The sequence below is a fragment of the Ambystoma mexicanum genome, chromosome 7p (genome assembly GCF_040938575.1).
Source record: "Ambystoma mexicanum isolate Mex_15411 chromosome 7p, UKY_AmexF1_1, whole genome shotgun sequence".
NCBI lineage: Eukaryota > Metazoa > Chordata > Amphibia > Caudata > Ambystomatidae > Ambystoma > Ambystoma mexicanum.
In genome coordinates, this window is record NC_090939.1 from 870,965,276 (window position 1) to 870,992,739 (window position 27,464).

The 27,464-nt window shown below is 47.7% G+C and overlaps 1 protein-coding gene across 2 annotated transcripts in view; it reads left to right on the plus strand.

Moving 5' to 3' along the window:
• Positions 1-11,278: 11,278 nt before the first annotated feature.
• RPS6KA3 (ribosomal protein S6 kinase A3) overlaps positions 11,279-27,464 on the plus strand; it is a 1,283,345-nt gene continuing 1,267,159 nt past the window's right edge. Inside the window, exon 1 of one of the 2 annotated variants that reach the window (XM_069637077.1) lies at positions 11,279-11,626. In XM_069637077.1, the coding sequence (XP_069493178.1) occupies positions 11,561-11,626 (66 nt within the window). In that variant the 5' untranslated portion in view covers positions 11,279-11,560. The remainder of the gene's footprint in view (positions 11,627-27,464) is intronic. The other variant, XM_069637076.1, reaches the window with a different exon arrangement.

Genomic DNA, 27,464 nt, shown 5'->3' on the forward strand with positions numbered 1-27,464 from the left:
GGTAAAGTCAGACTATGGTGTTTAAAGAGAGCAAATGGTTGGGGGGTACACAACTGGAGGGGAAATTACACATGAATGGAAATCTTTCCTAACACTCGCCCCTCCCAGACCAAGGGCAGGGAGAATTAATCCACCCCTGGATGAGTCTCATGTTCAGGTCGGTTAGACATTCTGGACAACGCATCAGCATTGCTATGTTGGACACTTGGCCTATGCTCAATAGTGAAGTCAAAGCCTTGCAGACTTATGGACCACCTGAGCAACTTTGGATTCTCTCCCTTCATGTTCATTAGCCACTTTAAGGGCTTATGGTCAGTTTGCACAGTGAATTGGGTCCCATTGAGGTAGGACCCCAGCTTCCTTAGGGCCCACCCAACAGAGAAACATCCTTTCTCTACTGTGGAACATCTGAGCTCTCTGTCCTTAAGCTGGCGACTAAAGAAGCCCTTCCTTGCCCTTATCATCTACTTGTGATAGTACAGCTCCTATCCCAGCGGCATCTGTCTGCACATTACAAGGTATTTGCTAATCAGGGGCCCTGAGAACAGGGGCCTGGCACAAGGAGTCTTTTAAGCCATTGAAGGCCTTCCCACACTCTTCAGAACAAGTTACCTTCTTGGGTTTCTTAGGAGTTGTGAGAGCAGTCAGAGGGGCAGCTATGGTGCCATATTCTGCCATGAAATTCCTGTAGTACCCAGTGAGTTCTAAAAAGGCTCTTACTTGAGTCTGAGTAGTGGGGTTAGGTCAGTCTTGTGCTGCTTGTACTTTGCTGTGAAGAGGCTGTATCTTCCCACCACCTACTCCACGTCCAATGTAGACAACTGAACCTTGTCCAAACTGGCACTTACTGGGCTTTATGGTCAAGTGGGTCTTATGAAGAGCCTGCAACACAATCCTAAGGTGTTTCACATGATCCCAGGTGGCACTGAAAACTACTATATCATCCAGATATGCAAGACAGAATTCATCAAACCCATTTAGGACATAATTCACAAGCCTCTGGAAGGTGGCAGGGGCATTCTTCAACCCAAAAGGCATTACCCAGAACTGGTAAGAACCCTCTGGTGTTGAGAAAGCTGTCTTCTACTTGGCATGTTCTGCAAGAGATATTTGCCAATAGCCTGCAGTGAGGTCAAATGTGCTGAGGTATTTGGAGGCACCCAAAGTATCCACCAGCTCATCTATTCTAGGCAAAGGGTGTGCACCTCAATTCAGAGGTAATTGCTTTTGGAACCAATACCACTGGGCTGGACCAAGGACTACTAGAGGGTTCAATCACCCCAAGATCCAACATTTTGTTGACCTCTGTCTTAATGTAACACTTTAGTTTTTCAGACATTCTGTATCCCCTACTTTTGGTAGGTACACTATTTCCAGTGTCAATGTCATATTTGCACCAAGGTGTCAAACCAGGAGAGTGTAAGAACAAGGGGGAAAACTGCCTCAGCAAACTTTTCACCTCATCTTGTTGATCAGAATCAGGTGAGGGGCCACTTTGACACCCTCAATGGAGCAGTCTGAATGACTGCCCTGGAGCAGGTCATGGAGATGCTCTGACTCCTCCTCCTCAACATCTGAAGCCAGCAGCATTGCAGCGATTTCAACTCTTGGGATGAAAGCCTTCAGTCTATTTACATGGAACACTTTTGGAGCCTATCCAGCCCTTCCAAGGTCCACTAAATAGATGACTTCACCCAGTGACTACACCACTGTGTAAGGGCCTGACCATTTGTCATGTAAAGCTCTAGACCTTATAGGATTAATGATCAGGACTTGCTGACCAGGTGTGAAATTGATGAGGGCAGCCTTCTGGTCATACCAATGTTTCACCGGGGCTTGTCCTGCCTTCAATTTTTCACTACCCAGACCCATCAGGAGTGCCATCCTTTTTCTGAGCCCGAGCACATAGTCTACTACATTGGTAGTGACTGGGGGAGTAGGCATCTCCTACCCCTCCTTGACTATGGCTAAGGGTCCCCTTACAGGGTGACCAAACAGAAGCTCGGAGGGGCTGAAGCCAACACTCTCCTGTGGTACCTCTCTGTAGGCAAACAGTAAGCATGGTAACAGAAGATCCCATTTTCTTCTTTGGGGTTCGTCCAGAGCCCCAATCATGCCTTTTCGGGTCCTGTTAAACCTTTCAACTAGACCATTGGTTTCTAGGTGGCATGCAGATTAAAACTTATAGGTGACACCACATTCCTTCCACATGGCCTGCATATACTTTGACATAAAGTTGGTGCCCCTTTCACACACAACTTCTTTAGGGAAGCCAACCCTAGAAAATAGCCAAGTAAAGCTTTTGCAACTGACTTGGCCGTCACACTCTACAATGGGATGGCCTCAGGATACCTGGTGGCCTGGTCGAAAAGCACCAGGATAAACCTATTGCCTGAGGATGTTTGGACGTCAAGAGGACCAACAATGTTGATCCCTATCCTCTCAAATAGTACACCCACAACTGGGAGTGGTACCAATGGAGCTTGGATTGTTGTGCCACTTTTCCCAGATAACTATAGCATGTGGCACAACTCCTGCAGTGACTTTCTACTTGCACCCCCATCTTGGGCCAGTAGAAATGCATGGATAACCTTTGCTTGGTTCTCTTACTGCCAAGGTGACCAGCAAGGGGCACTTCATGTGCCAACTGTAAGAGGGAGAGTCATCTTACAGCAAGGGGAACCACCAACCTCCTATGGTCTCCTTCTGTAGGCTCTGTGGGCTCACTGTAGTGGAGCCCACCTTCCCAAGAAATCCCATGCTTCCCAGGAGGCTCACCCGCAAGCTTGGAGCAGGCCTGTATCCTTAGGCCTTCCAGAGATGGACCCTACCTGAACTCAACCCTGTCAGGACCACCTTCCACTAGCAAACTTTGTAGTTCAGGATGATCATGGGGATTAAGAATTTCAGGCAACACCTCTTCCTTGTCAGGTTCAGGTGTTTGACCAACTACCTCCACCTCTGTGGCAGGTGAGTTTGGGGGAATGTTTTCTTTCCCTCTGTTACTTTTTCTGACTCCATTATCCTTGGGTTTCCCCTTTGGCTTGGGCTAGGCATTGGACTTGGCCAAGGCAGCCCTTGTTTGTGACCTTGTGCAGGGTCTTTCTGCTGTGTCTCACACAAGCCCTAAAGCTCTGAGATCATTCCCCAGCAAGACTTTTCCTGGGACATCTCTCTGAATGCTCACTGGAATCCTGACCACTGTACCATGTATAGTAAGATTTACCGGTATAACTGGGAACTTGAGAGGTGGGCCATCAGCCAACTTAGTGGGGTACAGAGGAGCTCTGGCACTGGCAACTTCCTCTGGGTCTACCAAGGTAGAATCCACTACAGTTCTGCTGCACCCACTATCCCTAAGGGCAGGAGTATCAACTCCATTAATCAGCACACTCCTTAAAGTAGTGCTTGGTATTATCAGGAATCCTGGCATAAACCGCTGAGACTTTAGGCTCCCAGGAACCCTGGGGCACTAAAACTACCTCAGAATCGATCCCACTGGGGAAGGAGTCTGAGGAGAAGGATGGCCCTGTAATCCCTTCTTCCTCATAGGAGGAGAAGGTCAGATTAGCGTAGTGGACCTCCAAGGTTTTAACCTTAGATCTGGGGTCCCCCTTCACATGATCACTTGCTCCACAGGCCACACATGATCCACTGGGTCTGGGAACATAGGGAGGCTTACTGTAACCAGAGTTCTGTTTTGGAGCATAACCTCCACTAGCCTGCGTGTTCTCTTGTGACTTACCCTTAAATTTCTTTTTGTGGCTCTTTTGGGAGGAAGTTTTATCAGATCCCCCACCCTCCTTATCTTTGGAATGTTTCCCCTCCTCCTGCTTACCAGGATGAGTCTTGTCCTTATGGGACACTCTATGTAACACCCACAAATATGCTGCAATGGCCAGCTTCTTAGGGTCTAACTGCTTTGAATCTGCCAAATGCTGCTTAAGCTCAGGCGAACAAGATGCAAAAATATGTTCAAGTATGACAAGTCATATCATACCCTCAAAGGTGGAGACCGTATAGTCTTCAACCCAGCCAGTCAAGTTCTTTAAAGAATCAGTCACATATGACACCCAAGTACTTCTTTCTTTCTGTACTCTCTAAAACTCTTCAAGTATTGGGCAGGAGTCTTCCCGAACTTTAAGATGAGAGTTTGCTTCAACATTGCAAAATCTACTCTTTCAGCATTTGACATTTCCATAATAGCACTGCAGCCAGAATGGGGTAGTCTGCTGAGGAACCATGCAATCTTATCAGCATTAACAAACTCCTGAACTTCAGATGCATACTCAAATGCATTCAACCAGTCCATAATGTCATTCTTCTCATCATAGACACTGATCAAATCTTTAGGAAATCATGGTTGAGAGCAGGACCCAGACCCATGTCCAGATCTCCTGGATCCTGGTGAAACTTGAAGCTTGGCCAGTTCCAACTGGTGATCCCTGTCTTTCTGTTTTTCTGCCTGCTCTATATTCAGCTTAGCCATGTGAAATGCAAGCTCCTTCTGCTTGAACAGCAGCTCTTGCTTCTTGAATTCCAGCATGGCCCCAGCATCGGAGCTTGCAGAGGAAACACTAGACATAGCATCCTCCCTATCATCATGGGCACCACTGATGAGGGCAGCGACCGAACTGTCAGTTCTGCCAGTGGAAGCTGCTCCACCTCTTTCTGCACCCTCATCAGTGGTTATGGCACAGAGTTGTGACTCTTGCCATTCCACGATTTTCTGAATAATTTCCAATTTTGTACCTTGAGCAGGTAAACCTCTCTCAATACACATCTTTCTCAATGTTTCTGATCTAGAAGCATTTAAGTTTATAAAGGTACTTGTTGCCATTATATTAGATAGGTCTATGTCCTTTACAGTTACCACTACAAAGTCACTACGTGTCTCCTGGGTAGGAATAACTTGAAATGCCTTCACTGGTGTGCAACACTGGATACCTTCAGTCCTATCCCACCGCTGTACACCAATTTGTTAAGATGGATTTCTGAACTCTGACCTGGTGGGCAGAGGTTCAGAAGGCCAGCCTAGTTTCTTGGAACAGGGTAACCTTCTGGACAAGCCAGACCAATCAAGGTAACTTGGCGACAGTCAAGACTAGGTCTCAGGAGGGGTGAGGGTGACTGAAAGACCTCAATGAGCACACAGAGCAAAGGACACTTACAAATTACTCCCAGTCAGGTGTATATACATTCAAAATATGAATACATTTAATTTAAGGCATTTGAGTTTCAACACTCAAATCACAGTAATACTTTTAAGCCAACATCATCCTATGTAAATACATATATACAAGACCAATGGGGTCTAAAGGGTTAATGCACGAAATGGGTCTGTACCTAAAAGGGGAAGGAAACAGGCAGTGCATATAATCTTTAGTCCCTTCTGCATCAAACACACTCCTAACTAAGAGGCAGTCCAATCCCTAAGAAGAGTGGAGCCTATTGCTCAAATATACTTGCAATGCTGGTGCATGCAGTAATGCAGATGGGCAAAACTAGGTCTCTTCCAGGGTCTGTAGCAGCTGAGGAAGGCGGTGGAGGTGATGAAGAATAGGTTCCCACTATTCGAGGAGGGCCTCCACCTGAGGGCAGAGTCGATTCCAAGAGTTGGGAATAGTTTGCTAGTTCGCACTAGCAGTGGAATGAAGAGGGGCCCACAGGGGCTACTTGGGCGGAAAAATGGATGGAGGCACTAAGGGCCACCGGTAAGGGTTGCGATTACTCACCGACCCCTGGCACACTCCAGACCAAACTTCGGCAGTAGAGTCCACTTCTGTTGCACGTTAAATTCAGCAATTCGGCAGTTCTGCGGCTTTCAGCGACGAAGATACAGCAATGATTCGCAAATGGTACACTGGCGATTTCACCGCTCCTTGTGGATGGATCAGGCCAGTTTCACTGCAGCAGGCTTCAGGAGCAAGAGGGGCACAAAAGCAGTGCACCTGTGAAGTTCGTCACCACGGCTGGGTGACACTGTAACCATGTATGCTCCGTTTCGGGCGCACTCACCTTACTCCAGACCTGGGAAAGCCAAGGGTATGAAATTCATTGTGAGAGTACCGTGAACACTGAGCTAGCGGCGTACCAAGTTTCCAGTGTCTCCTTGAAACGGCAGTGGTGACAGAGCAAAGGTCCTGCGTAAGCTGGTCAGCCCACTGGTTGGTCTAGGGCAGGGGTGCACAACTAATTTTGACAGAGGGCCAAAAGTACCTTACATGAGGGCTATAGTGGGCCGAAAAGTAAATGTGGGCGGGGCGGTAGGTGGGGCGTGGCAGGAGGCTTTTTCAATCCCCAATTTGTATTAAACACATGGAAAAATAATATGTTTTTGAGGGGTAACGATTTTTATTGCATTTCAAACTTACATTTTGTACTACACATTTTCCATTGTTATAATTTATTTCGATTTAGTTATTGTATATCGTCTGTTTAATTAAATTATATATATTTTATTGACCTATGATTGGACATTCCGTTATTTTGGACTGCTATAGTTTGCTGTTTGGGTTGCCCAAGAGGAGTATGGCCTCCGTTGAGTCAGGTTTCCTCAAAAAAGCAAAGGATGTACATCTCCTAACTGTGCCTGGTTTAGCTTTATTATTGGGTTCACTCTTGGAGTGCAACACTATGCCCATGGCTCCCACCCCCAACCAAACACTATGCCCCATGGCCCCCTCACTCCCAACCAAACACTATGCCCCATGGCTCCCACCCCCAACCAAACACTATGCCCCATGTCCCTCACCCCCAACCAAACACTGTGCCCCATGCCCATGTCCCCCACCCCCAACCAAACACTATGCCCCATGGCTCCCACCCCCAACCAAACACTATGCCCCATGGCCCCCTTACCCCCAACTAAACACTATGCCCCATGCCCATGTCCCCCACCCCCAACCAAACACTATGCCCCATGGCTCCCACCCCCAACCAAACACTATGCCCCATGGCCCCCTCACCCCCAACCAAACACTATGCCCCATGGCCGCCTCATCCCCAACCAAACACTATGCCCCATGCCCATGTCCCCCACCCCCAACCAAACACTATACCCCATGGCTCCCACCCCCAACCAAACACTATGCCCCATGGCCCCCTCACCCCCAACCAAACACTATGCCCCATGGCCTCCTCACCCCCAACCAAACACTATGCCCCATGACTCCCACCCCCAACCAAACACTATGCCCCATGGCTCCCACTCCCAACCAAACACTATGCCCCATGTCCCTCACCCCCAACCAAACACTATGCCCCATGCCCATGTCCCCCACCCCCAACCAAACACTATGCCCCATGGCTCCCACCCCCAACCAAACACTATGCCCCATGGCCCCCTCACCCCCAACTAAACACTATGCCCCATGCCCATGTCCCCCACCCCCAACCAAACACTATGCCCCATGGCTCCCACCCTTAACCAAACACTATGCCCCATGGCCCCCTCACCCCCAACCAAACACTATGCCCCATGGCCGCCTCACCCCCAACCAAACACTATGCCCCATGTCCCTCACCCCCAACCAAACACTATGCCCCATGCCCATGTCCCCCACCCCAACCAAACACTATGCCCCATGGTTCCCACCTCCAACCAAACACTATGCCCCATGGCCCCCTCTCCCCCAACCAAACACTATGCCCCATGGCCCCCTCACCCCCAACCAAACACTATGCCCCATGCCCATGTCCCCCACCCCCAACCAAACACTATGCCCCATGGCCCCCTCACCCCCAACCAAACACTATGCCCCATGTCCCTCACCCCCAACCAAACACTATGCCTCAAGTCCCTCACCCCCAACCAAACACTATGCCCCATGGCTCCCACCGCCAACCAAACACTATGCCCCATGTCCCTCACCCCCAACCAAACACTATGCCCCAAACACACTCTCAAGCATGCACCCATACAGACCTGAACCCCACACCCCAACTCAGCACACACACTCTCAAGCATGCATCCATACAGACCCGAATCCCCAACCCCCCAACTCAGCACACACACTCTCAAGCATGCACCCATACAGACCCGAATCCCCCACCCTCCAACTCAGCACACACACTCTCAAGCATGCACCCATACAGACCCGAACCCCCAACTCAGCACACACACTCTCAAGCATGCACCAATAAAGACCCAAACCCCCCACCCCCCAACTCAGCACACACACTCTCAAGCATGCACCCATACAGACTCAACCCCCCCAACTCAGCACACTCTCAAGTATGCACCCATACAGACCCGAACCCCCCACCCCCCAACTCAGCACACACACTCTCAAGCATGCACCCATACAGACCCGAACCCCCCCACCCCCCAACTCAGCACACACACTCTCAAGCATGCACCCATACAGACCTGAAACCCACCACACCCCAACTCAGCACACAAACTCTCAAACATGCACCCATACAGACCCAAACCCCCACCCCCCCATCTCAACATACACAACACAAACACTCAAAAACAAACATTAATACACATCCGGCACCCCCCAACCCCCCATCTCAACATACACAACACAAACTCTCAAAAACAAACGTTCATACACATCCGAAACCCCCAACTCAACATACACAACACAAACACTCAAAAACAAACATTCATTCACATCCGACACCCCCCCACCCCCTAACTCTACATACACAACACAAACACTCAAAAACAAACATTCATACACATCAGACACCCCCCAAAACCCCATCTCAACATACACAACAGAAAAATTCAAAAACAAACATTCATGCATATCCGACACCCCCACACCCCCATCTAAACATACACAACACACTCAAAAACAAACATTCATACACAACCAACACCCCCTACTCCCCCATCTCAACATACACAACACAAACATTCAAAAACAAACATTCATGCACATCCGACGAGCCCCCACCCCCCCATCTCAACATACACAACACAAACATACAGCAGAACAGACCCGACACACAAACACAAACAAACAGACCACTTACCGGACGTGCTGGAAGGCAGGTAAGCTGGAACGCTGGCGAGGTGAGTGGTACTACGGCTGGCGTGGCCAGCAAGGCTGAAATGCCTTCTGGCATCAAGCCTTACTGGCCACGCCAGCCATAGTGCTGGCCCTCCATTGGTGCATCACACACGCACTACGTGGCTCGTAGGAGCAACGTGGTGCGTGTGTGCTGAGCCAATGACGCCCAGTGTTTTGTCCGGCCCGGAAGACAACAAAGAATTTCCTAATGGAGGGCGGCCGATGCTGCTTGCGGGCCGCCCTCCATTAGGAAAGTCTTTGTGGCTCGCGGGCCGGAAAAAACAGCATGGCGGGCCGCAACTGGCCCGCGGGCCGTATGTTGTGCACCCATGGTCTAGGGACACTTCTGAGAAGGCTTATTTGCAGGATTTGATGAAGGTGCCGAGAATAGTTGGTCCCACTATTTTAATGGGTCGAAGCGTCTTCTCAGACCTTCTAGGACGACCAGATGCAGAGGGCTACCACGGGACGACAGCGGGCACGGGGTGCTAAACCTTCCAGCGAGTCACCAGTGGTTCCTCGATATGGCTTCTTAGTTTCACGATACTTGGATCCTATCCTTCGTTCAGGGAGAACTCCAGAGATTGACATGGTATAGCTGTGTGGTCCCTTCTCTTATCCAGAATCTCCTTCGTGCCAAAACGAAGAGGACCCAATGGTAGATCTGCTCACATTCAGGCATACCATACGTGGACCAATCAGGGACCACGGTGGTCCCAGGCATTCACAGCACTCGGGACTCTCTGGCACCAAGGATGTGTATTGGGAACAGATATCCCAGCCCACATCCTGGAGGCACACACACAAGGGATGCAGAAGCCTGCGAAAGCTTGGCGTTTCGCGGGAGAATGCATGCCCAAATAAGGACTGACCAGGGTCGGCTCGACCTGGGGAAGGTGAAAGGGTAAGATGGCCAAAAGACCAGACAAAGAACCTTGTGGCATTGCCATTTTGGAGCCAGTCACCTGTTTTGTGCCAAACACCATTAATGCAGTTTACTTGGCAGGAAAGGGTTAAACATATATGAAAAGATAAGTTGCAACTAGCCCTCTCCGTGACACATCTCCTAAAATGTCCTTCGAGAGTATCTAGGGCCTTTGGAATGACTATTAGACCCAAGTGCACTGTACTGTAAGGTACCTTGTACACTTGTTACATGTTGCAGAAAAGTTGCAACATTGGAAAGGACTAAGGGAAACAAAGTCTCCCAGTACTGATTGTCTTTAAGGGCATGTCAATTTCCCCATAACAAAGTGGGTGAAAAGCCCAGAGGAGTGTAGCAGAAGGCTGGGCTCCTCTGGTAAAGTCACAAAGCAAAAAGTTGTGAAAATTACATATAAATGGAAATCTTTCCTAAAATGTCCCTTTCTGGAGACTGCCGGGACTTGGCCCTGGCCCACATAAAGCCCTGAATATTGTCTAACCTGGCAAAGCTCTGCTAACTACACATATCCTGGCAATGGTTTTGAAACCTGGAAATTGGAGGGCAACAGTGCAAAGGAGTGTGTGTATATGGAAATACTTAGAAATGGTGGGAGCCATTTAGATTTTAATAGCAAAACCTTGAAAAGAAGAGGATACCTGACTCTTTTGTGCCATTATCGGGTATATCATAGCATAAACTGGCATATGAGACACAGAAAATGTTATTTGGCTACATGAGAAATGATGCACAGTTGGTAAATGTTGTACCTGCAGTCATGATCACAATGTTTATATCAACTAACATTGGCTTTGGAAATGCTTGTTTAAACTCGTGGTTTGGCAAAGGTGGAGTTAAGATTACTGCTGGACAGAGTTAGGAGTGGGCAGCAGAAATCTCAGGGTTTTTATATTCAAATATAGGCAGATATGGCGTCGGTTATAGTGTCAGTCATGATGTATCTGCTGTTTAAGCATGGAAGTGTTCTGTGCAGCAGGAAAACCACAGTTGCGCCCACATACAAGGCAACGCGTCAGGTTTCCATTACACCAAAATGCGTGGAAGACTTTATTCTCCCATCAGCCGAAGCAAACTATCACCGAAGTCCACTGCATTCTATTTTCAGTTTTATAGACTTTGGCTTTGAGTTTACTCTTTTTGTCCTTCTTCGCTTTCAGAAGCGCCGCCCTTCCGTTGCCCTTTGTTTGTTTCTAATGCCTATGTCTGGAATACCTGTCACAATTGCGTCACTTAGAAGCACGCCCTTTAAGACTGTCCTCTGGCTTCTGACGTCATGATGACGGCAATTAAGCCTCAAACTGACGGACAGGTAGCTTTTTAGGCGCCATGTTTTGAGCGGAAGTTCCAAAAACAGAAAAGAGCCAGGGAAGGGGGAGGTAACACGTGCGAGGCTCGGGCACAGGCAAGGGGCGGGCGCGCGCGCGCACTGTCCTGATGTGCCTGTGAGTTTTTTTTTCCCCCTCTTCCTTCTTCCCTTCGCGAGAGCGTCTCGCGCAGGAGGGGGGCACAGTCGGCCACTTGAAGAGTGAGAGAAAGAAAAGCTGCATCTTCACCACCTGAGGTTTTTTTTCCACGTTTGCTTTTGAACATGCCGCTAGCGCAACTGGCCGATCCCTGGCAGAAGATGGCCGTGGAGAACTTGGAGGGCAGTGAGGTGAGCGGCAACGTCACGTACGCAAGTTAGAGAACGTCAAGCGCTTGAGAGGGACGTCATGCTGGCCGGACTCAGTCGCCGCATGACGTCCTCCTGGCGCGAGTGACATGAGGAATGTTTATTGGCGGGTGGCACTGTATTGAGCGACCAGCGAATGACTACTATTATTATTATCATCATCAATTTTTTCATGATACCTTTTTGTTAAACATGTGTGGCCGTTACTTTCTCAGCTGCCCATTCCAGTGGGGAATCACACGGGCATGCATTTTGAGGGTTATTTGGCTTTTCTCCGGTAGGCTGTAGTGCGTTTCACTTGTCAGTGATATAGGACCTGTCACGGGGAGTGAGCAAAATCTGTCTCATGCCATCTGTCAAAAAAGTCGCTTATTTACAATGTGAGTCCTAAGCATGGTTCTTCTCCCTTGGAAAAGGTTGGAGCTCCGCTCTTCGTAGGTTGTCTGCTTCTGAAAACTGCTCTTACGAGTCACAATTGTGTGTTTAACTGTAACAATAATACAATATTTGAATACGAATAAAGTGTTCAGCACTATTGGCTGTGGTCGCTGTTTTATGGTTCTCATTACCAACACTTGATCGCGGTTAATTTCAATCTAAAAGGCATCCTAGATTAGTGTGATGTGAATACACGATTTTGGAGCAGGTTGTACCCTAGCTCTGTTGTGACTCCATGAATGGCGAGGGTGCGCGATTATTAATTGGGGGCAAAAAAGTGTTTGTCCTTACTCGTGAGCTCAATAACTGCAGAAATTAACTAACCATTTACATTTTTCTGGAATGCCGTCGTATTACCTTTTGATACTCATTTCACAAATCTGTTTGACACGCTTTTGTGATGGTTATTTTGTTTATTCATTTAAACGTTTAATGACTTTACTGCGGTTTTTAGCCCCGCTGGGCCAATGAGTCTTCACCTTTTTCGGGTACTAAACGCAGTGTATCATTTGCTTTAAAAATACGTTTTTGTAAAAAAATAAATGTTAGTAGCACATGTAGGCAAGGGAGATCTCAAGAGTGGCCTGTTGTTCTGGCTGTCAAACTTGGCATTGGCAATACTTGTGCCTTGACTCGCTGTTTCTTACCGGTCTCCTCCATGGCTTGAACTGCATGCTGGACTCCAGGCTCTGTACACTTTCTGCTGGATGGAGATTTTCTCAAATAATAGACGTCTTTTATTTGACTGCCTGAATCGGGGTTACTCGTCTAGAGATCTTGACAATCTTTTAGTGAGATGTCTCCCTTTTTTTCCACTTCAGGCTGATTTTAAGAACAAGAGTTTGTTATAAATAACTTTGACTCCAAACACCATTACATGCTGCATAGTTGGTAGATGTGCTTTACCCCCCCCCACCCTCCTGAGTGGGGAATCGTGTGGCCAAACATTGTTGGTTGGATTATTGGGGTCTCACTGGTGATACTTGGATTGCTCAAGAGCCTGTTTTACAGCGCGTTTTTCAATTGGCTTGGGGATGTGCTGTAGTTTAATTTGGCCTTGGAATGCGCATTTGTTTGTTTGAAAGTGATCCTCCCGTACATCTGATAAACGTACGCATTACATTATTGTTCCGATGCTTTTAATGTTCTCTTCTAACCTATTGTTGCATAGCCTGTCCATTGAACCCTGCGTTGCCTATTGGTAGAACGTGAAGTCTTGACTACCTTTTTGTAATTTGCCTGCTGCCGGAGCCACAGAATACAGCAGAGACTCGCAAAAAAACGAGGAATTACCGGGTCCAAACGATTTCTTCCCCACTCACACTTCCACCGTTGCTACCCTTCCCTCCCTTTTAATCTTATTAGTTTATTACCGTGGTGATCTTTTGTTTGGTGCGCTCTTTCTTTCTAATCCATCTTTCCGCACTTCAGTCTGGCACAGAACGCCTCATCTCGGACAAGCCCATGTGTTCTGAGAATATTACGGTGGTGATTTAACGCAATATAAAAACTATGAATAATACCTCACAACGTCTTCACAAAATGTTCTTTTGGTAAATGTGCATCTACATTGACATGTACATGACTCTGCAGCTACACTGATTGTCGTATTAATGTTCAACACGTTCACGCAAATGTACTGCAACGGACTGTTGAAACGTCCTGAAGCTGATGCATTGCGGAGTCTCTGGGCAACCACCAGAAACATTCTAAGGCACTCGGGGGAACCCGCCACAACCTTCACGGATGCATGGTTTCCCCCTCCCTATCACGTGTCTGCTGTCGGCTAGTGACATTCTGTTGCAACATGTTGACATGTCTTTAATTTCCGCGTTTCGGGCCTTTCCTGTGTTTTCGCATTGGATCTCAAAATCTTTTTTTCGACTTCATGTTCCTGGGCACGTGTAATCTGCCAAATTTTATGACGCTTTACTAATCTGAGGTGTGTAATTTTACTAGCATAAACGTATTTGATGTCCGGTTGCTCCTCGGTATTTCCGGCCCGTACACATTGTAGGATTCCGCCTAAGTCACTCTAGGGGCGCGTCCTGGCCGCTGACAGCGGGGCGGAGACTCCTTTGTTCCCATCTGCAGCTCTGTTGGGAAATCTGCATTCTGTCTTGAACGTTTCCCTGCCTCCAGTCCTGCTGCTCAATATTGCGATATGATCTCATTCAGAAACCTTTAACTGAATTCAGGAATCGACGGGGCGAAAATAGCTTGGTATAAAAAGATACAAAAACAACACAACGCAGAGTTGTCTGCTCTTCATGCTGTGATAGGGTCGCTAGCAATTTAACATTTGCTTCGTTTTGAGTTGGCTCATGGCTTTTTTTTCTTTTCCAAACAAACTTTTTATTAGGCATTTCAAAAAGATTTAACAAAGACATCAGAGAAGCGTAATATAAGCGTACAGTAGTTCATTCAAAGGTGGGTCTCCACCCTAGGAAGAATCCTGGGGTGCTATAATATACCCCGGAGGATCATGTCTCAGGGAGGGGGTCTTCCTCACCCCTCACAGTTCTCAATGTAGTCAGTGGGGGCCTTCGGGTAAGTCCCGGGAACTTTTCTGCATTAGTCCATAAACTTAGCCCATGTATTACGAAAGGAGTTTAGATTTTCTGAGCGGATCGCTGTGATCTTTTCAGCCACTACAATGTCCCAACATTTTGACCACCATATTGGAATTGAGGGGCGTCTGGATTTTTCCATGCCATGGAAATCCTGGCTGCTGTCAAGAGGTGAGTGCATAAGCGTGCAGTTTGGCCTGTGAGTGGAAATATCCCTTCGCCGGTGCCACCCAGCAGTATAATCCCCCAGATCCCATGGGATTGCCAGTCCTCTAATTGATTTTATCTGTTCTTGCACCCCCCTCCAGTAGTCTTTCGCCTTCGGGCAGGTGCATAGTAGGTGGAACAGCGTTCCCTCTGAGGTGCAACCCCTCCAGCAGCCCAGTGGGATGTCTAGGTTGGATCTGTGTAGCTGTTCTGGTGTGACGTAATATCCATAACAGTTTATACACTCCCTCTCTGTGACACATTGGGTGCTTTTATGCAGTCTGGTCCAAATCATGCCCCAGTCTTCGATCTCTAATGTGCGTTCCAGGTCCCTCTCCCAGGGGCTCATGTATTTTTAAGAGCGTGCTATTAACCGGTTGTAGATCTAGGATTTCCTACCCTTTCACTCAGTAACTGAACACGGTTTCTGACAAGCTGTGGGATTTCATCAGGTGTTATGATGGTGTATTGCCCAGTGGCAGCATTGGTTCCTGCAAGCACAATTTCCCACGCTGTTTGGTTAGAATGAGTGAGTTTTTTTTAATGGGAGTTGGATCAGTTTCACGGGTACAATTGTACCTGAAACGAGGTATGGAACGCAGAGGTATGAAAAGCGACTTTATTGAACACAAACCCCATAGGGGACAACCTTTTGCTCGATGAAAAAAAGTGCTTCCCACTAACCAAAAAGGTCCACCCCTTGACTGACCACTTTTTTCACACAAGGATACACAATGTCTAGCAGGTTGGGTTTATGATGTCATTTGCCTATTTACTTGTCATGTTGGTCACAAAAGTAAGACTTGGTGTACACACAGAATAAAATGGTCTACACACAGAATGATTTGATCCCTGTTAACGGTTTGCAGGCCGCTGTACAGAGCTCTGAAAATAGGCCCACGTTATGCCAGTGTAGCAGATTGTTTTTCTTTGCATTGTGGGAGTTGTAGTTTGGAATTTTGTTGTAAATGAAGGATATCAGTGCAACTAAGTCTCGGGAGGATAGCTCATTGGCAACATGCCCGCCTTGGAATCAAGACAAGGAGCAACAAAGGTTCGATACCTGGGTCCGCACTTAGAAATCACTGGGTATTAAGCGCGTTATAAATAACCTATCGGTTCAAACTGGCCTGTCGCCTGCTACAAAGGCAATGCCGACTCTCTGTCCTCACCAAGAGGAGAGTCCAGATTCAAGCTCGTGTCTCTGTGGCATCTAACAACTCGGCCGAACTCTTTAAAATCTGCAAGGAGCTGGCCAACCCTGCTGCAGTCTCTACCGCTCCTGTTACCTCCCAGGCTCTTTGCAATGCCCTTGCCTCTCACTTCATTAAAAAGAATCCAGGACATCCTGTCCACCCACACCCCTCCTCTTCCGTCTTCATCTGTGCTTGCTGACCCTCCTTTAGCCATCCTTCTCGTCCTTTCCTCTTTTCACCCCTGACGAGGTTGCTAGACAAGTCCGATCTATGAAAGCCTCTTCAAAACAGGTTCATCCCTGTTCCTCTAAAACCATCAAGGACCACATTGATACTCGCTCCGGCCCTTGCTGATTTTTGCAACCACTCCTTTGCCTCTGGATCCCTCCCCTCCCTCTCTGAAGCACTCCTTTGTGCATCCTCTTCTCAAGAAACCCACAGCGGATCCTTCTTGTCCAGCTAACTATCGCCCAATTTCCATTACTCCCTTTCTTGCCAAACTCCTGGAAAAGTTGGCCATCTCTCAACTTAACCTTCATTCCAATTCTGTTGGCTGTCTCCATGACCACCAGTCTGGCTTCAGAGCTGCCAGAAGCACAGAAACTGCTCACCTGAAAATCCTTGAAGATCTGCTCTCCAACCTTGACTCTAACATTCCCTCTGTCCTCATCCTCCTCGATCTCTCTTCTGCCTTCGACGCGGTCAACCATACCATCCTACTCAACGGTCTCCGTGAAAACCTGGGTATCACTGATCAGGCTCTGGCCTGGCTGACATCTTTCCTCTCAGATCGACCCTCCCAGATCCAACTTGGGTCCTTCCTTTCATCCATCTTCCTCTCTACCTGTGGTGTTCCCGAGGGGTCTAACCTCTCGCCCTGGCTTTTCAACCAATACCTGGCAACACTCGACCACTGCATTGCCATTTTCTGCTCAAATTTCCAGTGCTACGTTGACGACACTCAACTCATTTTCAGGCTGCCCTCTGACACCTCCTCTCCCATCTCTGATTGCCTAACTGCCATTCAAGATTGGTGTGCTGCCAATGATCTTTGTCTGAATGCCAGCAAGACAGAGATCCTCCTCATCGGCACACCTTCACCATCCTTTCACCTCGCTCTCTGGCCGGCCTCCCTTGGCACTCCTCCTACCCCCACCTGCAAGGCTAAGAACCTCAGGGTCGTCTTTGACTCCACCCTTTCCTTCTCTGCCCATATCTGAGGTCTCTAAAAAGTCAAATTTCCGACTGCACCTCCTCAGAGGTACTCTGCCTTTCCTCTCCTTCCCCCAGAAGCTCATGGTATCCCAAGCTGTGGTTCTTTCTAGCTTGGACTATTGTAACAGCCTCTTTCTAAAGCTACCTGCCTCTACTCTCCGCCCTCTGCAACTAATCCTGAACAGGACTGCAAGACTTGAACTTGGCCTCAAGCCCTGGGATCGTATCTCTCCAGCTCTGAAATCTTTCCACTGGCTCCCAGTGGATGCAAGGATTAAATTCAAACCCACTGCATTGTCCACAAGGCTTTCTGGGGCCTGGGTCCAAAATACCTTCAGCTATCCCTCCGCAAATACCTCCCCTCTCGATCTCTTCGCTCCTCTACCTCCAACTCCCTCAGGATCAGTCATTTTTCTAAGAAACAAGCTGGTGGTAGATCTGTCTTCGGATGGGGCCTCCCTCTGGAACAGCCTCACTGCCACTCTAAAACTTGAGGAGAACCATCTCTGGTTCCGGAAGCACCTCAAGACCTTCCTCTTTTCTTCTGCCTTTGCTCCTCCTCTCCCCTGCTGATCTGTTCTCTCTTGGCACCGTGCACCTGGCCACCCTCTCTCCTTTGGGCCCAGGTACCTGCTCATCCTGCCACCCTCCCGCACTGCCTCCGGGCCACCCCTTGCACTGGGGTCTGTATCTGTACCCATAGAGCCCCCCTCTTTTTCTTCCTGCACTTATGAGACCTACCCTGTTTGCTGCCTTAAACCTAGCTCTTGCAAATTGCTGGCTGCATTACCACGGTTTGTTGCCTTTATTACTTATTTATTGTTATTTATCTGTTTCTCCTCTGCTTTGCACTTTCCATCTCTGGCCCCTCCCATGCACTTTTCCCCTCCCCCTCTCTCATGCACTTGCGCGTTCTCAATGTCACTGGGCCTAGCAAGATCGCTGTTTTGTTCTCCCCTGTTCCCCTCCCTTGCCCTGTCGCGCTCTGAAACACTTGTGTACGAGCGCAATAGAAATAACTGGGGTAAGGAACAAAAACAATGTAGTTGAAGCAAAATCAAATTTGTATTTCGATTGAACAGTAGTGTCTTGCTAACAATAGAGCGTAAAACAACACACTTATCTATTTGCAGCACTGTGCAGCTTCTCCATTTGTATGCGAGTAGAGAGTTTGCATTTTGGTAGTGTTTGTTGCCTTTCCCTTTTTCAGTGATTAAAAGGGGCGCTGCCTGGGTTGGGTAAACGTGATCACTGTATGCACATATCCCTTCTAAGTGGAAGTTAAGGGTACTGGGGGCGGGGTGGGGATCTTCCTGCAATCGTCAAATCGCCCAAATAAAACTATGCATGTTTTTGATCCAGCACTACAATTTTATCAGTATATCCCTAAGAACAAGGTACTTGAATCCAATAAATATTTGTGGCCTACGAAGTGCCACATTCATGACCCTTACGTTCCTGACAGGAACAAGGTATACATTAAAAAAATAAAAAAAACTTCAAGGTGCAGTCAAAATTCTCAGCAAGTGGTGCTGTTGGATAATGTATGCAAAGGACTGGGAATCACACCATCGAGAATGAACCTGGCCAAATAACATGGATGGGTAGGTTCCCACTCAGTAGGGTCTACAACCACGTTTTGGCTCACTGTACCTTTTGCAGAGGAAAAATATATATTTGCATATCATTCTGGTCCCACCCACATGGGCATTCCAGCACAAATGCTAGGCAATTCTCCTCTGAACCAGTACCATCAGCAACCTCAGACACGTGTTTCAGATATTGGGCCTTATCAGTGAGGTGAAGCTGTACCTCTCTAAGGCACAGTGAGCGAGGGTCCACGTCTGAATTACCCTGGGTTACTTGAGGTGAAATCCCACGTATGACAAATTATACAAGAGTGAGATCTCAAAATATACTATTTTGTTTTGCAATGGACTCGTTTAGATTCATATCATGTTAAGATAATTTTATTGCACTTTACTTTTAATGGACTTTATTTCATGTGCCATCAGAAACGAAATGAAAACATTATCAATAACAAATATTGCCATATTATGCATGCACAGAACAATTGCTTCATACAATGTGTTGGGGACCGGCATTGTTTTACAACTTCTATTAAACGGTTTTGGTTGCATTGCAGAGAATATACAAAGCAGCATTATTAAGAACAAATCAGCAATATAAGGAATGCATGTATACGCTTCAAAACAATCTGGTGCCTCACACCCTTCATTTATCTTCACAGCATAGCACTCTTTTGTATGTATCTTTATTGGTTTTTCATATATTCAACACCAGGAGAAAGAACATAAGTAATTGCACCACCCCACTGTCCGGTGGAAATTATCCTGATCTATCTTGCGTGCTGCTCTTCTTTGATCCCTTTTAATTTTAGTCTGGTACCATAGTCTCCTCTTGAAAGACTCCAAGCAGGGTTCTAGGCTTAAACCGGATCAGTCTCGTAGAGCTCATCCAGCCTCTGAAGTGTACCCAATTGCGTTCCTGTACCCCTATCCAATATTATTTTTTTTCTATGGTTGCGGTCTCCCATAACCTTTGCAACCGTTGACCCAGGGAAGGGGATTGTCTTGCCTCACATTGCGTTTCTTGCCAATTTTGCAGATAAAATCATAGCCCTGGCCCCTTCTCATATTTATGCCCAAGTACCTCATGCTCCCTTTCGTTTGCGTGAACAGGGCTATTTGATTGTAATTGGTTATTTATAACGTGCTTCATACCCAGAGGTTTCTGAGCGCGGACCTGGGGATCGAACCTATGTTGCTCCGTGTCGTCTTGCTTACAAGGCTAGCACACTGCCGCTGAGCTATCCTCCGAGACATGCAGAGGGTATCAGCCATCCCCATTTATATTAAAACATTTTTGCTGATAACCTTAAACCCAGACACCGCCCAAACCTTAAACCCAGACACCGGCCAAATCTTTCTATCTCCCCCATCACAGCTTTGACAGAGCGTATGGCATCAGTGAGTTGGAGAATGTCGTCTGCGGGCAGATTTTTTGAATTTTTTTTTTATTTCCCCTTTTCCTGCTGTGATGCCATGTGCCCCAATGTCCTTATTCGCTCTGCAAATGGCTCCATTACCAGGGCAAAGAGCATGGGGGACAGAGGGCACCCCTGCCTTGTTCCCCTACCGAGGACGATGGTGTTGGTAAGTTACCCATCTATAATGATCCTAGCCTTGGGCTCGTCGTAGTTCGCCATTATCATTTTAATGATTTTTAAGCCCCAATCCCACCCGAAGAATGACCAGTTTACACAATCGAAGGCCGCCTAGGTGTCCACGGCTAGTAATAGTTTGTACAGTTCCTCTATTCACCCTGTCAATCAATTATGTGATCTTCCTGATGTTATCCCCCGCTGATCTATTAACCACCAAAGCCCATCTGCTCTTGATCAATCGGGGACTTCATAAAGGTCCTAACAGCATTTAATGGGATCCTTACCGGGCTTGGGGATAAGGACTATCGGGGGGGGGGCTTCTGTCATGGTTTCTGATAAGTTTCCCTTCCATTTTGATCGAGTTGAAGAGTGCAAGCATTGAATGAATGAGAATATGGGCCATACTCTTTAGAAATACTGCCCGAAAGGACATACAGCCCAGGCTCTTACCACCGTCTGTATTCTTGATGGCGTCATACACTTTCTGTTTCTCTATCAGCCTGTCAAGCCATTCTCTGTTTTTCTCACGGAGAATAAGGTATGACTCCTTGTCCTGCTCGCTAGCCAACTCTTCGTGTATAATGCTTGATATAAGTTTCTAAAGGCATTGCGCTTGTAGACCCCCCACCCCTTCCAGCTCTCCTATTTCATCTGTGTTCTATAAAGCCCTTATCACCATGCGTTCTCAGTCTACTAGCCAACACCCGTCTGCTTTGTCTCCCCTATCGTAAAACCTCTGTTTAGTTCTCAGGAGAAAAACTGTTTTATCCACCCTCTGCATGTTATACTCACCCCTCCTTCGTTTTAAATTCCCTCTGTGTAAATGGGTTATATTTGGGTTCACCCTGTTCCTCCAGCCACCCCACCTGTGCAGGGAGGTCAGCCTCTTGTTTCCAAATCTTGTTGAGAGCAGCTGCTGAGGCAATCAAACTCCCTCTCGCGACTGCTTTTAAAGCATCCCAATGAATCCCTGGCTCGTGTTGCTTATCCTCTTGAGATCCAAATAGTCCCCCAGAGCCTTCTTTAGGTTGTCACTCACTAGCACGCCCTGTAGGAGTAACTCGTTTAACCTCCACAGTGGTCTTGTATTCGGCCTCCCCTTTACCTCTATCTCCAGTAAGATTGGCCAGTGGTTGGACATCGTCTTAATGTGTATGTCATTTGAGGGCTGCTGCCGTTGGAAAGATGAAAATGGAGTCTAGAAAGATGACAATTGATTGTAAAGGTACTTAATTGTCAAGGTATTATCTCCCAAATGCAGGTACCGCCACGTGTCGAGCAGGTTCATCTCCCTTAGGGAGCATTTGATTTTCGGTAACCTCACCAGTTTGCTGGACCTAGACGACCTATCCTTATTTACCTCCGTGACCTCATTACAGTCCCCCTGCCATGAGGCAGATCCCTCCCCTCCCCCAAAGCTCTCGTGCTTGCAGGATGTTTAATAGGAACTGCCCCTGACCTTTATTTGGGGCTAATAAAGAGGCTATCGTTGTTATGCTGGCAATGGACTCCTTACAATTACGTACTGGCTTTTCCTGTCTTAAATTGTACCCTTCACAGTGGAATTAATGTTTTTGTGGATTAGGATTGCTGCCCTTGCTCGTTTTTAGTATTCGCACTGGAATGGAATTGCGTTGGGAAATGTTTGTCGCTTTGATTCTGATTCACCCGTCTCTGTTCTCTCAGCAGTTGGACCCTTTTATTCAGGCTATTGAGCCCTCGTACGTTCCCGGACCACAGTTTGGCTGTCTTTCCCTTGATCCATGGGGAAATGATGCTCTTCTGATCGCAAAACCATTGCCCCCTCTCCTGGCGTTACATATGGAAACCCCCCATACATTAACTCTTACCCTTCCCCCAACTTGCCTACTCATTAGTGTTTCCAACGTCCACACCCTCTAGGACCCTTCCTCCAATAACCAGCTGTATCGCTAATCCACATTACTAAATTTTGCTGCTGCCCTCTTTGCCGATCCTAGAGCCCCAGCTCTTAATAGTGATTACCCAATAGTAAGCACCCCATCATGCCCTCCGAACAGTCTGTGAGACTCCCAGTGTGGGGTCCCCCTTAGGCTGCCACTACCCCAACACAATTGACCTTCTCCCTTACGGCTCCGCCCTATTCTTGGCGCTGCCTCCCCTTTGGCCTCTTCTTTCAGCCTGTAGTTCCACTTCCTCGGGGGGCACTCCTCATTTTTCGCCTTCGTCTGCTCTTTCCCAGCTTTAGGCCAAGGACGGTGGCTCACTCTGACACAGTGAACAAGGTGACCAGCTTTCCCTTCCATTGAAACTCTAATACAAATGTTTAAGTGCAGCGATGGCATTCAGTTTCTCTGTGACTGGTTTCATGCTTCTTCTTGCAAGCGTACTTTGGGTTACGTCTTGGGAGATTTGGACTGTCTCCTTCCTGAACTCTATAGACCGTCACTTCCTTGCCCCTTTGAGGATCGCTTCCTTCATTGTGAAATCATGGCGCTTAACCACGATATCTCGGGGTGGCCTGTTCTGATCACTCTGGACTCTTGATTCTTGTTGGTCCCCATGCCCCACCCCCCCCAGCCCGCCTGTTTTCGGACTGCAGCTCTGACAACTCTGTGACACATCTTCTGATATTGGCTCCCTCATTCATGAACGTAATCCGTAGATTGTCCCTGCTGGAGCGGTTTTGTTCGAGGTCGTCACGCCAACTTTGTAGGGATTCACACTGGTCTGATTTTCTTCTTGTTGATGGCTCCCTCATCCAGTGCTGTAATTGACCCTTTGTTTTCTGCCACTCTATCGCCCAACTCTCCGATTTCCTTCCTGGTGTCCACTATCGCCCTAGATAACTCCTCTTTAATAGCTGCTGTTTCGGCTCTAAGAAGGACAGAGATGTCCTCCTGGTAGACCAGCAGCTATGAATAGGATCATCCCTTTTCATCAAGGGAGCGTCCTCCATTCTCACTTCCCCCGATACCCTTGTCATTATTGTCCCCTTTGTCAGCACTAGACGTACCATGGATATCGGATTTTAAGGACATTGCTATGGGTTTCTTTTCAGACTTCGCCTTGTCGCCAGTCTAAGTACTTCCGATCTTTCTACTCTCTTGACAGGAGGATGCTGCTTTTCTGTTGCCTCACATTGGCTTGGCCTCTATTTCTCTGGCACTCCTGTGTTGCCTCGAGCTCGCTTCATCCTCCGATCCCTCTCTCTTGGCACATCAGTTTGATTAAAGTGGGCCCCAACTACCTTGGGTTCTCCTCAGCTATTGGTGGTACTCGAGTATGCATTTCCCCCCCCTCTCACCTTCATGCCCTGCTGTTCCTGCCTTCATCTTTCAGTTGGCTACACAAGACTGTGCTGGGGTTGTTAACTGCTGTTCCTTCACCCGGTCCTCGCCCTTCTGACCACTGTTCAGGCCACCACCCAGCCTGCATAGTACTATACTGAACTACCACTTTTGGTGCCGGGCCTCCGCCCACGGACCACTTCTGCTTTGCCCGGTAGGTGGCACGACCCTCTCACTTCCTGTGGCGGCCCCAGAACCAACCACCCGACTTGCTTTTGTCTTGTTTCCGGCGTCTGCAGCCCCCTCTTCAACCCTTTGCGGTGGCAGCCAATTTTGGGGTCATCAGGCATCACAGGTTATGCCAAGACTTTCACCTCCACCCCTCCAACTACACCAAGGCCCCTCTGCAGGGAGATCGGAATCGAGGCCAGACCACATCGAACCCTGCATCTGCCGCTCTCCGCCTCTGTTCGCTTGGGCCTGATCTCTGCCCCGCGGTGCGTCACATCTGTCTCGCCTCCCAAGGCACTCGATGCAGCCAGGACTAAGGCTCCACAGTCTCACTGTGGCATAAATGTGGGATGCATTCAGTCTTCGGGTCGAGTTTGCCGTTCCTTCTGCATCATCCAGGGGGAAGGTGGGACGGAACCTGTAAGGGCCGTCTACTCTGCGGACAATCTTGGCCACGCCCCCCAGCTTAGCCCTCTTAATTCACGACCCGCTCTCAACCTCCAAGAGGGAGAGACTTATTGTCCCTTTAGTGCCCCCTCTAAAGTAGTTCGTTAGTGGCTAGCTCTTGAGGAGGCTGGGTTGGAATGCTAGGTATGGATCGACTTGGCTGAATTGGAAGAATACAGACCATGTGTTAAAAAATGTTGGTACTTGGTTGCTCAAAAGAGCGATAACCTTTTCATCCACCGATATGTCCCAGACTGTAGTCCACCACAACATGACTACAGGGCCTCCTATGCATTTCCAGCAACGTGCATCAGCAGCTAATTGTAGGTGTGTAATGAGTTTTGGTGTATTACCAGAGTGAGGATATGCATTTTGAGTGCTCCGCAGGAGAACCGCCAGTGGGTCAATGGGCAATTGGATCTTGGTAATTGATGGCGGTCAAGACATTCTTCCAGAACCTCTGAACAATGGGATACTGCCAACACGTGATATTAGCTACCCTTAAAACCACATTTATGGCAGCAGTTCGGGTCCAACAAATTATAGAATTTGTTTAAGGTAGTGGAGGCGTGGTACCATCTGTAACTGATTTATACATGCATTCTCTATTTCTTATGCATCTGGAGGAGGAATACGTGCATCTATCCAGATCTCGTCATTGATGGTCTGTCCCAAATCTACTTCCCAGCTGGACACGTATTTAGGCTTGGCCAGTAGCATATCTCTCCCCAGTAACCTATACAGTTTGGAAATTATGCCTTGCGCTAATCCCTCCTCTAAGGTAAGTTCGAGACAGGTTTGGCTACACAATCGCGGTGCACATTTTCAAGTTGCATCCCTCTAGCCCCCACACAAAAATCATCACTCGCCCTCATGTGAGAAAGAATGGTCTGCATGACACATGCCCAAGGCAAAACCAAAAGTTGATGGTAACCAAGCGCACAAAACCAACAGTGCAGTCCCTCATGCGCAACTGCCTCTGTCCCAACTGTTCCACCCGGTCTGTTGGGAAGTTAGCTTTCCCCTTATCCCCACCCAGCCCCCCTGTCTGCATCACACCCCATTGCACAGTAAACTAGCTGCTGGGCTCAAAAGCACGATCATGTTCCATATCTATCAAGAATTTAAATGCTTGCAGCATAGTACAGGGAGGTGTTTCTTCATGCCAGGAGGCCATCATGACCAAAGCAAGGTGAATCCCCATAGTTTTAAAATCTGAACAACATGCTTTGATATAGTTTTGTTTTCCCCAGGATTATTTTCATTTTGTGTCTTTATTGCAGATCGGCGTTTCCTTTTGGCCCAGAGTTCTAGCCTCTAACTGTGCCTATAGTAAATTTAACACCTTTTAACAAAGTTAAATGGATTCTAAAAAGTTGTAGTTTGACTTAATTGGATTTTAAGTATCTGATTGCCAGTGACTCGTGGAATTAAAGCTCAGGAATGGAAACCAGTGTAGTCCTGATGACCTATAGCTTCCCCTGTCCCCAAATAAAATGCCTCCGTTTTGAGCAAGGACAAGCCATGCTTGATATCGTCAAGAAGCCTGGTCAAGTCACTGTGCACTGTTCCAGTGACTACACTGCCCACTGGGTGCCAGCGACCAGGGTGTAACGTCAGCTTTAGCCCCACTTGAGATTGGGATTCTGAACCTACAGCATTCTGTGCTTCTTATCCATTAGTTTGCACGTCTCTGAACGCTCCAATCGACTATCACTATATCTCAGCATAAAACAAAGGGGTACTTGCATACTCCAAAGGGGCGCCTAAAATATTTACGTTTGCCAAGCAAAAATGGGGGACTCGAGCAAAGCTGGGAACCTGGATCCACTCCCCACCCTTTTGCAGGCACCTAATGAGAACACGTATGACTAGAGTACACGTTGAATTAATCCAAATGGGCCAATCTTGTCCTCACCCGTGGGCCATGTCATGACATATTCACCCTCCGTCCAACGAGAAGCTCAGATATTTCAAAAAATTGTTCCTCAAACAAAAGTTCACTAAGGGATCCCAAGATTCCCCCGCCAGTCAAAAGAACATGTGCATTACAACTCTGCTCCCATGATTTACAAGAGGAAATGCATTGCTTGTCAAAGCTTCTTGCGAAGCCCGTTTGAACAGAAGCCAATTGCTGGGCGAGAGATGTGGCCAAAAATAGCTCAGTGGGTGAAAGGAAGTGTGATGCCCAGCTGGAGGTATAAGCAACACGAATTGAAATTCCAAGTCAAGAATAAGTTGTACACCTTAGGAAACGAGACACGTTGTGACCATAATCGAGGAGTCTCCCTTTTTCATTGGAAAAGTGGTTTGTGAATTTAGTTCAGTGTGAATCTAGTGAGTGTTGCACAATCTGCCTAGGGCCAAATCATTGCTAGTTTGGAAAGTGAAGTCGTGCTTTGCCAAGTAAAAAAGATAAACGGCACCCTAATTGTTCCAATTGCTTTATCGCACCAACCTAAAATTACAATTAAACTGGACTGGCACAATTTGTATTTAATGTTTTGCAATTTCTTAAAAGCATGCTCTATTCGGTTGCGACAGTGTTTAGCTGGCCCTAATTATTATCGTGGGCCGAGCAGGCATGTCTGTCCTGTGACATCCTGGGAGATGTCCGCTTTAGGTGGCAGAGGAAGGCTCGTATATTTAAACAGGCGGCGAGCGCACTTGGCAGTAGTGGGTTTCGGTGCTTGCTTTGCTGGTATTTATTCATTGTGCACAGAGTGACAAACGAGCTACATGTATAGTATACCGTGGTTCACAAATAAGTGGAGTAATTGTGGGAGTTCAAACCTGCTCAGAACAAATGCACCACCAAATAACGTTTGGCAGAAGGCCCGTGCTGCTGCAACAGTATGTTTGACAGCAGATTGATAGTGCCCGAACAGGCTTTCTTCCACCTGTCAATCCATGCACTTCTCGAAAAACGTATTTTGTGCATCCTTAGAAATGCAAACAAAAGTAGAAAAACGAGTGGGTTTAGTTGGAGACACCAAAGCGGTGTGGTTAGAGCGGAACGCCCCATTACAAAAGAAGGTGTAAAAGTATATTGGCGCAGGC